General features: G+C 41.4%; 2 protein-coding genes across 12 annotated transcripts in view; one reads left to right on the plus strand and one right to left on the minus strand.

Moving 5' to 3' along the window:
* Nucleotides 1-15,095, plus strand: part of chrm4a (cholinergic receptor, muscarinic 4a) — a 63,006-nt gene that overhangs the window by 42,915 nt on the left and 4,996 nt on the right. For 9 of the 10 annotated variants that reach the window (XM_034677457.1, XM_034677456.1, XM_034677459.1 and 6 more), the window contains 2 exons: nucleotides 1,909-1,990; nucleotides 6,869-6,987. The gene's annotated coding sequence lies outside the window, so the exon portion shown is untranslated. Of the gene's footprint in view, nucleotides 1-1,908; nucleotides 2,079-6,868; nucleotides 6,988-15,095 lie in introns of all 10 variants that reach the window. The other variant, XM_034677458.1, reaches the window with a different exon arrangement.
* mdka (midkine a) lies at nucleotides 960-13,527 on the minus strand. 2 transcript variants are annotated; one of them, XM_034677475.1, is made up of 5 exons: nucleotides 13,419-13,527; nucleotides 4,322-4,398; nucleotides 2,530-2,697; nucleotides 1,882-2,043; nucleotides 960-1,581 (listed from the first exon to the last, which is right to left on the minus strand). In XM_034677475.1, exons 2-5 carry the CDS (start codon nucleotides 4,395-4,397, stop codon nucleotides 1,553-1,555), a joined length of 435 nt encoding a protein of 144 aa, XP_034533366.1. In that variant the 5' UTR covers nucleotide 4,398; nucleotides 13,419-13,527; the 3' UTR covers nucleotides 960-1,552. The 2 variants fall into 2 exon arrangements, with proteins under 2 accessions (XP_034533366.1, XP_034533365.1); XM_034677474.1 differs by lacking the exon at nucleotides 13,419-13,527 and adding an exon at nucleotides 8,422-8,440.

The following is a 15,095-nucleotide window of genomic DNA, read 5'->3' on the forward strand; positions in this document are numbered from 1 at the left end:
AGGCTAAGATATAAATGTGTCGTTTCAGCGGCACCCTGGCACCAAATTTGAATCCACGCTCCCTTGGGTTTTCAGCGTTCAGCTGCATCTGTGGGAATAATGAGTTTCAAACAGTCTAAAGACAGACAGAGATTTCTTTGTTTGTGGATGAAAGATTATCGGAGGAACAAAACAAAGAACATGAAGTTGAATTATAAGAGAAACAAAACGCGCAGACAGACGATCAAACACGGTGACGTTTGAACATCTTTTGTGCGGCAGGTGGATTCCTCATCTTGTGATTTCCTCACACTGAAACCAAAAACAATTTTGAAAGATTGTCAAATATCAATACGGCAATATCAGACTGCACAAACATGAGAATGAAGCACGCGTCAACGGAGTGTGAGTCATGGATGAAATGAAGATAGCAGAAATAAATCATTGCACCAGTAAGCTGTTTATTTATTGATGGAGGCTTTCTTCTCCAACCTACATCAAAGAGAGAGTGACACACGAGGTGTGTGTGAATGAGAGAGACTCGCTCGATGTGTGTGTGTGATGTGTGTGTTACACTCTGACAGCCAAATCAGGTCATTAAAATAAGATCAAAGTGACATGGCACCAGATCACACCCAGAACAACTTTAAATACAGAGCGCTGTGCTGTCAGATGTGACAACTGTTACACAACTAGTCCGAATGTGTTGGGTATAAATAAGAAAACAAGCAGAAGAGGAAGTATCAGGTTTTTGTGTTTGTGGATCCTGAATCCAGATTCCCAGATAAGTCCTTATCCAGGTTTTGTAGAAGCCAATTTTGCTACCTTGCCGACTCTAAAAAGAAACAGCAGGTGTGCGCCTTACCCTGGTTTCTGACAGCTGAGGACAACCTGCATAAACGCTGCTTTAACTTAAACCAGCATGTGATCTAAAGCAGCAGAAATGGTAAAATAATGTAAGAACAAAAGAAGACGCATCATCAGACTGTTCTCAAATTTTAATAACCAAAAGAAAAAGAGAAATGATTCTACAGTATCAAACCGTCTACGTAGTGAAAGAAAAACTACAAGCTTCTGTGATCACAAAGCAAAATCCTAAAACTACTCCTCTAAATGCAAACAGAGCTACATCTACATTAGGACTAATAAGAGATTCTTGGCTGAACGTACGGAGCCAGACTCAGCTGAAAGCATTGAGCACAAAGTAAACAGTCCTCGTGTGGATAAAACCGACACAGCCCAGATTAAGAACATGATTCAGTCCCAAAAAAACAACAACATGGGAGTTGAAATTGCTCCTTATCCAAGTATGGACGCCCAGATGGATTTATTCTACGAAAGATTTGGCAGAGATCGAACACTTGACTGAGAACAACTTTCAAAATACTGTTGCACAGTTTTTTTTCTCTGGTTTAGGAAGCCGGAATAAGACTTTGAAATGTGTGAATGGAGGCGTGGCTGTGAATCTATAAGTGTTTGGGCACCGCACCATCAGAAAAACAGTTGTTTCAAACAGATATTGTTTCATCTCTGTTTGTTTCTCATGTTTGTCCCCCGAGATTCCTCTCTGTCTCTAGTTTCCTTTGCCCTTTCTCTTCTTTCCTGGAGCAGAAAAAGAGAGAAAGAAAGACAGAACGATCACTCAGAGCATTAATTCACAGAAATGCTGTCTGTGTTTGAGAAGGAGTTCAGATGAGGAGAAAGAACAGGAGTTCATGTGGTTTAAAGTTGAGATTCAGGCGAGGATGGAAATCAGGAGAAAGATTTAAAAACCTCCTTTTTATATTCTGACAGACGATGATGTTACTTCTTTCTTAAAGTTTGTAAGTTTGTTTACACTCTCTCATTCTCAACCTGAAACGTAAACATGTTCTCACTTAGAAGAGAGTGCGTCAGTCTAACCTTTGTTTTTTGTCTTGGTCTTCCCAGGGCAGGGTTTGGAGACGGTGATGGTCTGCTGACACTCGGCGTTGAACAGAGCCTTCTTCAGGGTCCCCGTCCTGGTCCGCAGGTCAGTACCTGGATCGCACTCTCCCCAGCTGCCAAAGCGGTACTTGCAGTCGGCTAAAAGAAGAAGGGAATCAAGTACACAAAGTAAAGTGCGTGAGAACTGAGATAATCTAGATGTAAATTCAAGATTCCTTTTCATTTTCACTGAAAGAGATCCCTGTTATTATTTTGAAGTAGTTTCTGCAGGACTCACAGCAGAGACTTTCCTGTTATTAGAGGCTGAGTCATTTAAACGCACCACAACACGTGGAAACAATTAGCATCCCCGCTGCGCCGCAGAGTTAATGTCTGCAGGGCGACTTCACTGGATTGCATCATTATGTTGCAGGTGTGTGTGTGTGTGTTGTTGTCTCCAGCTCCTCTCAGACTGTGGAGTTTTTGTGGATCGTGCCATGGGAGCATAAGATCCAAACCTTCAGAGTCTGACCTGCACCGAGTCCATCACATCTAAAACTTAGCTGTGTGTGTGTGTGTGTGTGTGTGTGTGTGTGTGTGTGTGCGTGTGCGTGTGTGTGCGTGTGCGTGTATGTGTGTGTGTACCTCCAAAGTCCTTTTTCCAGTTGCATGGTACTTTACATTTCATCTTCTTGGTCTGCTGGTCACATGACCCCTCTCTAAACCCCGCTCCGCAGTCCCCGTTGCTAGGGACACAGTTGCCATAGCGCCAGTCGGCGCATTCTGACCCGGACGGGGAGGGTTTGTTTTTCTCTGCGGACAGAATAAATATTTATTTAACGGTGGTTTCAGACACACACAGTTTCAATATTTTATCAACCTGGAACTCCAGTGACGCCTCAGCGCTGCCCGGTCTCTGCAGGTGACAGCTGCTCTCTGCTGCCTGTCTCTGTGAAGGAAGCTAATTAAGCACTCGGAGGATCAGAGTGGTTCACCTGAGCAGCTTTTACAGAGGCCAGGTGCAGGTATGAGACTCAGGGCCTTTAACACGGAGGAATGCACAGGAACGTAGACGTAGAGGAGAATTATGACATTAAAAATTCATCACAATAAAACACCAGTGTTAGATTTAAGGTTATTTTAGAGCCTCAAACAAACTCCACATCTATTACCTGTCCAGAGAGTCTCCTTCAGGCTGTATGTTACTCAAGCCTTGTTCTAGAAAACTTTAAACAATTTCCCTCCATTATTTTTAATTTAATTTAATTTAATTTGTATTTTTGAAAGTTATATTTTGGGGTTTTAGACCCCCGCCCCCCTCCAATAATTGATTTAAATTAATTATTTTTAAGTACAAAAAAAATTAAGTTATATTTTTGGACTTTACACACTCCTCCCTCTCTCCATTTTTTTAATCTATTAATTTTATTTTGCACAATTTATGTAAAGTGTCTCAGAGTACCCAGACAAGTGCTATATAGGTCTTATCAATTATTATTATTATTATTATAATTATTAAATACATTTTCCTCTGAATGTATTTTTCCCACTGATCATTGGGCAGTCAGTTTTTAAATATCTGACTATTCTCTTGATCTATTATTAATTGTCAGGTGTATAAAATATCAGTAAATTGTGAATATTGAAGTCATTAATGATAAACCTTTTTTTTCTCTACAACTGAAAAAATATATTAAATTTACTGCATCAAATAGGAGAAAAAATACAAAAATTATGGACATTTTAGAAGCTTAAAAAAATGTTTTCTAACATTTTTAATTAATTGAAATTAGTCAGTGAACAAAGCAGGTTGTGATTTAAATATTAAGTGAAAGCTAACAGAATTAATTGTTTGTCGAAGCTTTCCTTTGAAATTATTTCTCTGCACCAAAATCTTAAATCTTAATCTTAAAAAATCGGAAAAATTCTGCAATTATTCAAACAGTTCAGCCCTTTCAATTCTGCTGATGATTCCACCAGCATCTATCAAAAATTATAAAAATATATACTGATAATAATACTCTACTATCTAACTATCTAGTAATGGTAGTAGTAGCTGTAGTAGTAGTGGGATTAGTAGTAGTAAGAAGACAACAAGTGGGCTTGTTCTTAGGGTTCTGGGCAGAGCTAAAATATCGTGCTGGTGGTCATCAGTACTACAAACCCCACGAGGCACGAATATATGAAACCACAAAGAGCTCCAGGGTTACACAGAAACTTCTGGAAATCATCACAGAGGAAGACAGTTTGAACCTTTCCCTCTGAGAGACTCCCAAACAGCCTGAGACTCGTAAAAGAGTGTTCGGTTTAACCTGCCTTTCATATCCGAGGCTTTAAACAGCCTTTGTGTTGATTTGGGACTTTGACATTTATTTGACTTGACAGGAGATTCTCCGGACATGAAAGAGCAGGAAGAAAAAGGAGGAGGAAATCTCACCTTTCTTGTTTTTCCCTCCGGCGGCACAGACAGTGAGGGTGACTAACAGCAGCAGCAGCGGCAGTGCAGCCCTCATCCTGCACAGACACACAGAAGAGATCAACATTTAACCGCCCTCACATACATGACAACAGCTAAACCATTAAGAGCTGACCCCGACCCCGGAGAGGAATCACAGGGAGTCATTATCTGCTGTTCTCACCACAATCGCTGCTCATAATTACCTCCAGATAGTGTTTACTGTACATGGACACTGAGTGCTGTAATTAAGACAAAAAAACAACAAGCTAATCGGCCTCAGTTTTTATTTGATTTAACTTTTAAAATCCGCAAAATGAGCATAAACGTTCGCATGAAAAACATCAACGAATTGAGACAACTTGATTTCTCCTGGACAAATTAAATACCCTCCACAACAGGATGAACACATGCACAATGTAAGACAGATATAAAACTAAACTACATCATTTCAAAGATGTTCATCCTCTCTTTTTCTAAAGTCAGTGCGAGCTGCCGGAGCGGATTTTCACACGCCATCCAGCCTGCAATTATGCACTGCTGCTCTAATAACCTGTCCAGGGACTCAGCTGAAAAGCACCACAGTAGTCTCCCATGAGAACACCCCCCAGCCCCCCCACCCCAGCCTCTGCAGGATCAACTGAAGCAGCGAGGGGGATAGAGAAAAATATGTATGGCTGTGTGAAGCTTAAATTATCAAGACCTCGGTGCAGATCAGATACTCAGGAGGAGACGACTATGATGTGATGAGACAAAACAAGGCTTTAAACGGTGTTACTGAGACTCGTTAAGTAAATTATAAAAGAGCCATCACCAGTAATAATGATGAGTTCCCATAACCTCAACAACAGACTGCTGGGCTCAGGTTTAAGGTGAGAGGTCACAGTCATTGTGTGAACAACAGCGACACTGTTTTAGGTCAGAGGTTAGTCACAGGTGCTTCCGATAAGAGACCTACATGAAGGGCAGCTGATCCATTTATGGTGTTATGAATCCGATGCCTCACCATTAAAATGTAGAGGAAATATTGGCTGGGTTAGAAATTCTTGATATTATTTACATCGACAATAAAGTGCTTTAAATGATTAAAGCACAAACAGGAAGATGCAGATGAAGCTCACCAGAGACTCAGAGGATGAAATAACTTCATATTCTCGACAGAACAACAACAGATTTATTTATTTTATATCATTTTATTGACCTTAAAGCCGTCCGACTGCTTCCTTCTGTTTGAGAGCAGATAACATAAAGCCACGATGGACTGAGTGCTACACTCACTCTGACCTCTTCAGCAGTTTATGGCTTATTAGTTAAAAAAAAAATCAGCTGAGCTGTTTGTTTTTAATAAAACTTTCTCACATTTATGCTCATTGTGTTTACAGCTGCTGCTTTGAGACAACAAACGTAAGCTTCTCCTTAAATCTGCTCAAAAAGGAGGGTGTTCAGCTGGGCAATGATCAACTTTAAAAAGCCAAATTCATCATGTGGGCACCTCGTTTCATTAAATATACATCACTGTTTCCTTCTGGGCCTTTTATAGCCGGTCTCTGGTGATTTAGATATTCCTGCTCTCGCAGAGGAAACATGCTACAGAACACACACCACATAAAAACAGCCATGTTCACTGTGTCCTGATGGATTCAACCAATTACTAAGCATTTTGAATTTTTCATGTAAAGCATTAAAGGGTGTAAATGTACAAAATAAAACCCCACATCTCACAGTCGGAGTCAATACTGCGTCTGGATGCAACAAAAACACCCACAAGAAAGAGAAAGTTTCAAAGACAGTTAAACAGAGACAGAAGAGCTCCAGGAGTTCATTATAAGTCAGTTTTAAAGTAACAGTAACTCCTGAATAAGATGATCGGATGGAAACGCCGCCCACATGTTGGAGAAGCAGAGAGAGAAAAGAGAACAGTCTGACATAAGCCTTTTATCCATAATACACAATCTCATTTTCAGCGAAGTCAGTGACCGAGAAACACACACTGCTCACACACTGCAGGGCTCCTTTTGTATGTACGTGCGTGGGTGTAAGTGTGTTTGTGCAATGTAACAAAAGCAGAGAGAGAAGTGACTGGTGAGATAGAAGGTCTGGAATTTATCTGTGCTCATGTTTGGTTTTGGTTTGTCGGAGGTCCTTCACAAATCACACGATTGAATGTGGGGAATTTATTCTATTGGAGTGAAACTTTGACACACCTTCAGAGGACATTCCTGCACCTTTTATTTTAGATATTGGAGGATTTAAAAATATCTTAATAGGATGCTTTTTATGTGAGCAGAAACAATATCTTCAAAGAGTCCACACTCCATTCACAAAAGCATAATTCGACCTTCAGGAGCTGCTGATCTGTCGTAACCTTCATGTGTTCGAGTTTTGGGTTTTAAACACTGCGAGGGATACAAACTAATCCTTTAAAAACACTAAAGTCAAACAGTATTCATTCCTATCTTTCATTTATTTGTCTGAGGCACAGAAATACTTGGTTGAGTTAAAACTGATGCTGACTTTTTTGTCTTACAGGACTCTCTGGTCTCCAAAATAAGAGTCCTCCATCGTCTGAATCAACCTTCGCACCTGACTTGACCAATCCAAGCAGACTTCATCAGCCTTCCTACTTCATCAGCATCCTTCTGACTCCAGTAAGACCTCCAGATTTTACTCTTATTACTCTTATATACCTGAGTCGTAACGCAGAGGAGTAAGACATCTTGCGTCCTTACTATCGTCGGTCAGAGAGGCACATGCGAGACGGTGTAAATAAAACAAAGCAACAAAGCAGCGTTGATTCAACACCAACTTAGTATTCGATCAGTCAGTTACTCGTTCATTAATCAATGATTGGTTGATCATCAAAACAGTCGTTAGTTGCAACTCTAATCCAGATAATCCAAACACGAGAGATTCGTTCCTGAGACTCCTCCTACGTCCTAAAAACATCAGGTGTGCTTTGTGCCGAAATGTTTGTCTCCCGACCTGATCGGATGCTTTTCAATGTCTGCACTAAAACCCAGTAACACCCCCCCACCCTCTCAGCAGTGTTTGGACTTGTTAGTGAGTTCCCAGAGGACCCCCTGCTGCTGCGGATTAACTTGCATAACAGGTTTAACTCTGGAAATATGGTTGCATTTTGGTGTGCAAGCACTGGCTTAGTTTGGATCCTGTGTCTGGTGCAATCCAAACTTTGCACACCTTGAGGCCTGGACTCTTCAGTCTGTAAATCCAGGCAAGAACAGGTGCTTGGTTGCAGAATATGAGCTTTAGACATTTAAAGACAAGTTAAAGGTCATTACTTGCTTCCAGAGATCACAGGAGGTTAAGGATATCTACCTTTGTTTGTTTTAATTGTTCTTCAAGTGTAGTTTTGTCTCTGCTCCAGTAAATCGCAGGGTTTTCTCAATATGAGTACGCTACTTTTGCCTTTCTTTGGGTTACATCTTTGCAGAGGTGCAGGGAAACCTCGCCCATTTGACTTCTCTTACTCTGTACAGTCCCTTTGCGCACATCTGTCTGAATCTATCTGAATACCCTGTAAACCTACATTTTCTCCAGTTTTGGTCTTTCCACATAAGACCCGTCTGTGTTTTGGTTGTTCTTTGAGCTGTTGTCTTCAGTTTGGACTTCAGATTTTGTATCAGAACCCGTTGACACCCACACAGTCCCAGTGCAAAACACTGGCTGAGTTGTTGAGTCTTAAACTCCTTTTTAATTCTTTAAGATGTTTTTTTTCAAACTAAACTTTGATTGTTGCTCGCCTCAGAGAAAAACAGAAGATTTGATATTTCTTCTTTTCTTTTTTTTTGCGCTCTTTGATATCAATCATCTTGTGTATAGTCCGAGGATAAAGAGATATAATGAGAGACAGATTAAAAAGATGTAAAAATATTCTCCTTCAGTGGTGGGGTGTGTAATTCTTGCACTATCAGAGAGAAAAACCCTGAACTCCCTGAAGTGACTCTCTCTTCTCTCTGCTCTGATTATCTCTGTCAGCGCTGAGAGGTCCATCTGCCATAAGACACAACAAGAAAACAGAGTGGAAAACAGTCCTGAAACCTCGCTCTGACTTTCTTACTGACATGAAAGCAGAGTAGATTTCTTCAGGGTCGGGATGATATGAGACGTTACTTCCACTGCACTGACTCGTAGAGAGAGAGACGGAGGAATGCTTTCCTTCCTCTTCAGTGACTCAGATTAAATAAGGAAACAACCTGCAGAAAATACGTATCTTTAACTCTTTAGATTTACTATAACCCGGGAGAAGAAACCATGAGTCAAAGATTATAGGACAGGAAGGTTTGTTGTTTGAAATAGCACATCACCAGAGGATGAAGCTCGCACCTTCCTTCATCAGTGTTTTATCAAGTTAGGCCTAAAGCTCCTCGGGGAGGCTCCTCCTCACCAGATCAGACTGTGTACGCTCTACCTTCCCCTACTCTGCCCTTTTAATGAGGTAAGACAGAAGAGAAAGACAAGTATGTAGAAGGATGCTAGAGAGAGGATAGAGAAGGTAAGGCAGCTTGTTTGGGCAGGTTAGACTGTACGTCCTACCTCCCCTTACTCATCCATTTTTTATCAGGGCAGATAGAGAAATCAGACAAGAGTAGGAGGATGATGGAAAGAGGATAGGGAACGTAAGGCAGTCTGTTTTAGTAGGAGCTCAATGGTTGGCAGGGTGAGGCTGTACGCTCTACCTCCCCTTACTCCCCTATTTTCATAAGCACAAAGAGAGAAAACAGATGCTATGAGCAGGATGGAGGAGGCAGCCGACTTGTTTTGGTTAGGCTGTACGCTCTACCTCCCCCTGCTCGCCCCCATGGGAGTGAGGAGAGGAAGGACTCCCCTCTCTACTTTAAGAGTAGGCTTTAAACTCTCCATTCTGCTGATGAGACGTACACCCCATCACTGATTCTAAAAGCTCTCCACTTATGTAAATTCAGCATTAAAGCGAGGTCAACATGAACTTAATGTTCAGTCTGAATGCATTGTTAGAAAGTTTGAATTGTACAGAGTGGTGACCATGGTTACTATAGCACCATGGTCTGATCAGTGAAGAGGGTCAGGTCTTTTATTCTGACCTCATCTTTATTGCATTTTAAGCAGGGTCGTGTTTTATGCTGCCTGATTAAACAGAGAGGTCTTTGTGTGCCGCACAGAATCCGGATTACAACAAATAACCTTTAATTTTAATGTCTGCAGAGCTGGCATTTAGCACAGACGGAGCGCTCATCTAGCAGGACCAAGAGTCACGGTGATCACTGAGCTGAAAACACACACACACCCACACACACACACACACACACACACACACACTTGCTACATAATGAAAGTGCTGACGGTACGAATTTCTGTGGCATTTTCTGTTTTTTTGATCTGAAAAGCCGAACAAGTGTGGTGTGAAGAGACTAATTCTGCCCACCGCCGCCCCAAGTTTGTAGTCTGGATTCTGACAAAATTATTAAAGCAAGGGGAAGGGGATAAAGGCTGGAGAGCTGCTGGATCTGTGTGTGAGTGTGTGTTGCTGTTGACTCTGTAATTAGGGATTTCGGAAAGCAGCTGAGCGGAAATGACTTTTTATATGTCCCTGTATGACCCACTAACTGCACCGCAGAGCCAGACGGACCACAGAGACACAGGAGAGACTGAAGACAGAGAGGACGTGCAGAAATATCTGGGCCGTTCTTGTAATTAACGGATCTAAAGTTTGCTGAAATAACAGCATCATGGTGCAGATTAGTCAGGTCTGTCCTCAAGAGGAGAAGAAAACTACTTTTACACTTTTGTTTGTTGAATGGAGGTCTATGAAAGAGGATTACAGACACTGATGTTCTTTTACTGTTCTGATGTTCTTTGGCAGAATTCTAGAACACCTCCTGCCCACCCTGATGCTGGGATCTATCATTTCTGATGCATTCAAGGAAGTCAGGAAATCTGAACGCAGATTTGTGTCTCAGTGTAAATGTTAGTTAGCTGCTCTTCATGCAGATATCTGTTCATAGAGAGAAAGAAATCCTCCTCAGATTGACAACCATGGGAGCCGGGATGTCATTCCCCTCCTGCTTTTGCTCTCCATACAGACTGTTGATCACTATTCAGTAATACAAAAGGAAACCATACTATTGTTATAACATATAACATAAACTCAGTGACCCATAATTAAAGCTCTATCTGTCACTGTGCATCCATACCATCCGTCCCCAGCCTCACACACAGGTACAGAGAGAATGATCCCTTTTGTTTGTGCCCTGCTGATTCAGAGCGGGCAACAACATCTGGAACAAGTCCTTTTTAAAAAAAACAGAGACCACAATCATTTCAAATTCACAGAGGTTCAGACCCTCCTGTGTCATTTCCAGTACTGATGCATTCACCGACCACAAGCTCCAAAGATTTTCTCTGCACACAGACAACCATGACTCAGCATTTCCTACAGATGTTTCACACTAAAAGCCTACCAGTAAAAGGAGGGATTATACCTTTTGATCTCCTGCAGGGCTTTTAATGCGAAACATCTGTTTGAGACATGTCCCAGCTTCAGAGTTAAACCACTGGTCTTCAGAGTAATCTAACCTGGATTTGTCATGACCGGCAGGGGGTCAAAAACCATCCTCCTCCTCCTCCTCAGCTGATTTATACCCTCAGTTAATGACTTTATGGTCTCAGTCTCTAGTTTACGGCCTTCCTGGGAGAATAGGGTCATGCTCAGGCTCTTAGGGTGTGCAGGTCTGACTGCGACAGAATGCTGACGTAGCTGTTTGATGAGTAATGGATAGCCGAATGCAGAAGCCGATCAGGTGATGAAAGCAAGATTTGAATGCAGTTGATTCAGGTTTTGAAAGACTTACATGTGAGTGTATGTTTTGGCGTGGACGTTTTGATACGGACTCTGATGGGGCTTCCTTTCCTTTTGGACTCAGCCTCAAGTGGACACTCAAAGAACTGCAGTTTTTAACACCAAAGGTTGCTGCTTGCCTCAAACACGATAAAGCCGGTAGTCCACAATCAATGAGGTGTGAATGCGAGCTTGTGCAGGAGTTGTAAACTCTTGAATTGATGTAACGTTTGTGAGATTTTACTCCAACACATCCTGATAATCACCCCGTGTTTGTTTCCTCTGTGTTACGTCCACTACCTGAGGATTTATAGCCGCGATCATGAGAGTAATTCATGGCACACCGGGTCATAAACACTCACTTTGGGGGCCATAATAGTTTGTACAATTAACTTTTATGGAGCTGCATCTGTCTTTGTCTCCGTTCGACTTTTCAGCCGCAGCTCACTTATCTCTGTCAGCGAAAAAAGCAAAGCTAATAATAATGTTTAATTCTCCCTACCCTGCTCCCATCTGTGTGCCCTCTCTACATCGCTCTTTTCCTCCGTCACACACACACACACTTTGAAAATGTCCCAAATACTAAAAGCAAAACACAACAATGCCACTTTTATCAGCAGGAAGCAAAAACATGCATTTGAACATTTCTACCCATGAAAATATGCTACAAAAGCTTAAGTGCTGCATCTGCATAAACACATTTCCCCAAATTGACACGCCTCTCCGCTACAGTAATAACACACACACACACATACACACAGTGAAGAGTGTGTGTGTGTGTGTGTGGGGGGGAGCTTTAGTTGCAGTATTTCAGAGGTTGAGTTGTGGGGAGAGAGCTCAGATCTGGCTCAGAAAATGGGACAATTACATAAAGACCAATAAAACCCAGTGGGCAGATTATCAGCAGCAAACAAAACTAGAAGAAGAAGAAGAGGAGGAGCGTGCACTTTGTAGAGTTTGATATTAACGGGAAACATGATTTAGTCTTAATAATGTTTGTTTATTTTAAGAACTCAGAAGATGCAGATCTGTTTAAAACCGTCTGCTGTCAGAGCGCGTTCCTCACCTAACCTAAGAGATCACGACGCTTACGATCAACCCACAGACTCAACTGTATCGTGTTATTATTAATGTAAGACATACTAAAAAAGAAGTCCAAAAAACACAGCTGACCTCTTCCTTTCAGATCAATTTAACATTTTTTCAACACAAATATAAAACCAGCACTCTTTTTTTAAATTCCAGCTCTGTGATATGATTCAAACTTTGGATTTCTCTACAAAAATGTAGCTCAAAAATGTACCATAAGCATCTTTGTCTCAATAAGGGAATCAAACTTCCATTGTGTAAACTGCAAACTAACTGTAGTTGTTTATTTTAATCCCTTTTTAAAATATTCACATGAACGACTGAGATTAAGGTCCTAACTGCAAAAGAAGTACCAACTCTGCCCACACCAAACTCAACATGGCATCTATGTTCCTGATAGCTGCAGTATCTTACTTTGGGATAGAAAACCTGACTAACAAACACAAGTTTATCTCAGTCGGGTTAAGTTTATTTAAGTCGAATAAAGTTTGTTTGAGTCAGGTTAAGTTTATTTAAGTCAGGTAAAGTTTGTTTAAGTGGAATAGAGCTTGTCTTAATCGTGTAAAGTTTGTTTAAGCTGAATAAACTTTGTCTAATTTGAATAAAGTTTGTTTAAGTCTGCTTAAGTTAATTTGAGTTGAATAAAGTTTGTTTAAGTCGAGTAAAGTCAGGTGAAGTAAAGGAGTAAGAATGTTGTCTGCCTGCGTCACACATGCAGCTCACCCTTAAGATTTTCAGGAAGTCTTCAGGAGTTTCTTGCACATCTTTAAACACATTTAAACGTATCACTTCGTCATCCATTCATTGTTCTTCTTCCTCTGACAGTCAGTGTTTCTATTGTTTTTATTTATGAGCATCACAGCTTCTCATTTAGGTTAAAAAGAAACAGATTTGACTTCATGAAGGAAACATGTTGCAGCATTTTAAAGAAGTCCTACGAAACATCAACAAAACAAAACAATGAGGCAAAAAAACAGACTCTTAAAGGTTAGTTTACTAAGTTAAAACTAAACTTTTACTTTATAAACTCTGAGTTTTGTAAAAGTTAAAGCTCTGTAAATCTTAATGAACATAAAGCCGTTATCTTCATGTTTATTGAGCCTCTGTTACTAACTGAACACAGATTTTAAAGTCATTCAGGAGACGAGCACTTACTTGTTGACCGGTCTGTTGTAGAAAGTCTCTCAGGGGAAAAGTTGAGTCTCTCTCTCTCTTGTTTCCTGTGTCTCCCTCATGCACCTCCCCTCACCCCCTGCTTTTGTCTCCCAAACCAGTTCATTCTGGTCACATTAGCCCCGTTCACCCCGCGCCCTCACACACACACACACACACAAACACACACACACACACACACACACACACACACACACACACACACACACACAGACACACACACACACACACACACACACACACACACACACTCTCTCACACACACTGACTCATGTATAGCAGGTCAGACAGTGGTAACATTTTCCACAAAATCACGTCTGCGTTTTTACTTGCTGTCGATTTTCGCTGTGTATTCTGTCTTATCACACCAGACTGAATCAATTCACGCCTCTGCTTTCATCTTATACCCATAATTTGGAGTCGATCTACATCAGGAGGGAGTGGAGTCGGAAAAACAGCAGAGAAAATAAGAGTTTCTGAAGCTGTAATGTGTCGGAGAGGCTTTGATGGTAACAGGCCAGGAGGCATGATGGGAGAGTTTCTTTGAGGTCAGAGCTCCAACCGCGCAGAAGTTTTCAGACGTACTCGAATCCATACGACCACCGAGGCGGATTCGGCAACACGTGAGGAAATAAATCGATGGAGGAAAGTGAAGAAGAAGAAGAAGTTTGACTTTCAGGGAGATGTTCAATTAAATATGTGAATAATGTCATAAATAAATACGACCTGCAGTTACCGCTCGTCACCACAGGTGTCACAAAAGAGACGGAACGTGAGGCGTTTAATGACGCCACTTTAAAGCCAGGGTGAGCACGGTTTTATAGATTTCTCTTTGTTATATCTTTTTAATTTTCTTTGAACCCAGCAGAGATTTATTGATCTGATGCTGTGATGAAGACAAGTAGAAATTGTGGCTCTGAAAGATCTGCAGGACGTCTTTCCATTTAGACTCAGAGAAGAAGGGATAATCCTCCTCTGGTAGCCTTAGATTTGGTCATTTAGTGGTGGCCATGTTGTTTTGTTTTGGAGCTAGAAGAGCCCTAAAGGTTAGAAACACTTCCTTTGTCTCTGTCTGTTCTGATAGGGAGGTCACAGAAAGTCCGCCCCCTCTTCCTGCTCCTAAACGGGACCATCATGCTGTGTTGAAGAAGACTTGAAGCTAGAGATTGAGACCATAAACTCATCAGGAGAAGGTTACCTAGTTTTATACAATCCCACGTGTGTTCGCCTCCTGCTGGTCAGGAGAGAGAACGCACACTCAATGCAAATCACTTGAAATCACTTCTTAATTCTTAATCCTTCATAGATCTGAGATTAGAAAAGTCTGGTCTGGTGTGTTCACATTAAAAATAGAAGTAAGACATGTCGGAGTAAAGCAGCGACAGAAGAAGTCGTAGTATTTGTTCTGTTGATGTTCCCCTGCTGCTCCGTAGATTACACACTCTGATTAAGCTTTGTAAATGAGCGTAAGAGCGTCTGGCAGAGTGTCACCGTCCTGATCAAAGACACAGAAATAACCTCCGAACTGAAGCTTTCATTATTCATGAGGAATCAGCGCTCACATGTCAGCGACCAAATGAATGAAGATTTCACAGGAAGCCACGCAGCAGCAGCAGCAGCAGCAGCAGCAGCAGCAGCAAAAGCGTGCTTTAGCTCTCC

The sequence above is a fragment of the Notolabrus celidotus genome, chromosome 24, assembly GCF_009762535.1.
Source record: "Notolabrus celidotus isolate fNotCel1 chromosome 24, fNotCel1.pri, whole genome shotgun sequence".
In the NCBI taxonomy this organism is placed as follows: domain Eukaryota; kingdom Metazoa; phylum Chordata; class Actinopteri; order Labriformes; family Labridae; genus Notolabrus; species Notolabrus celidotus.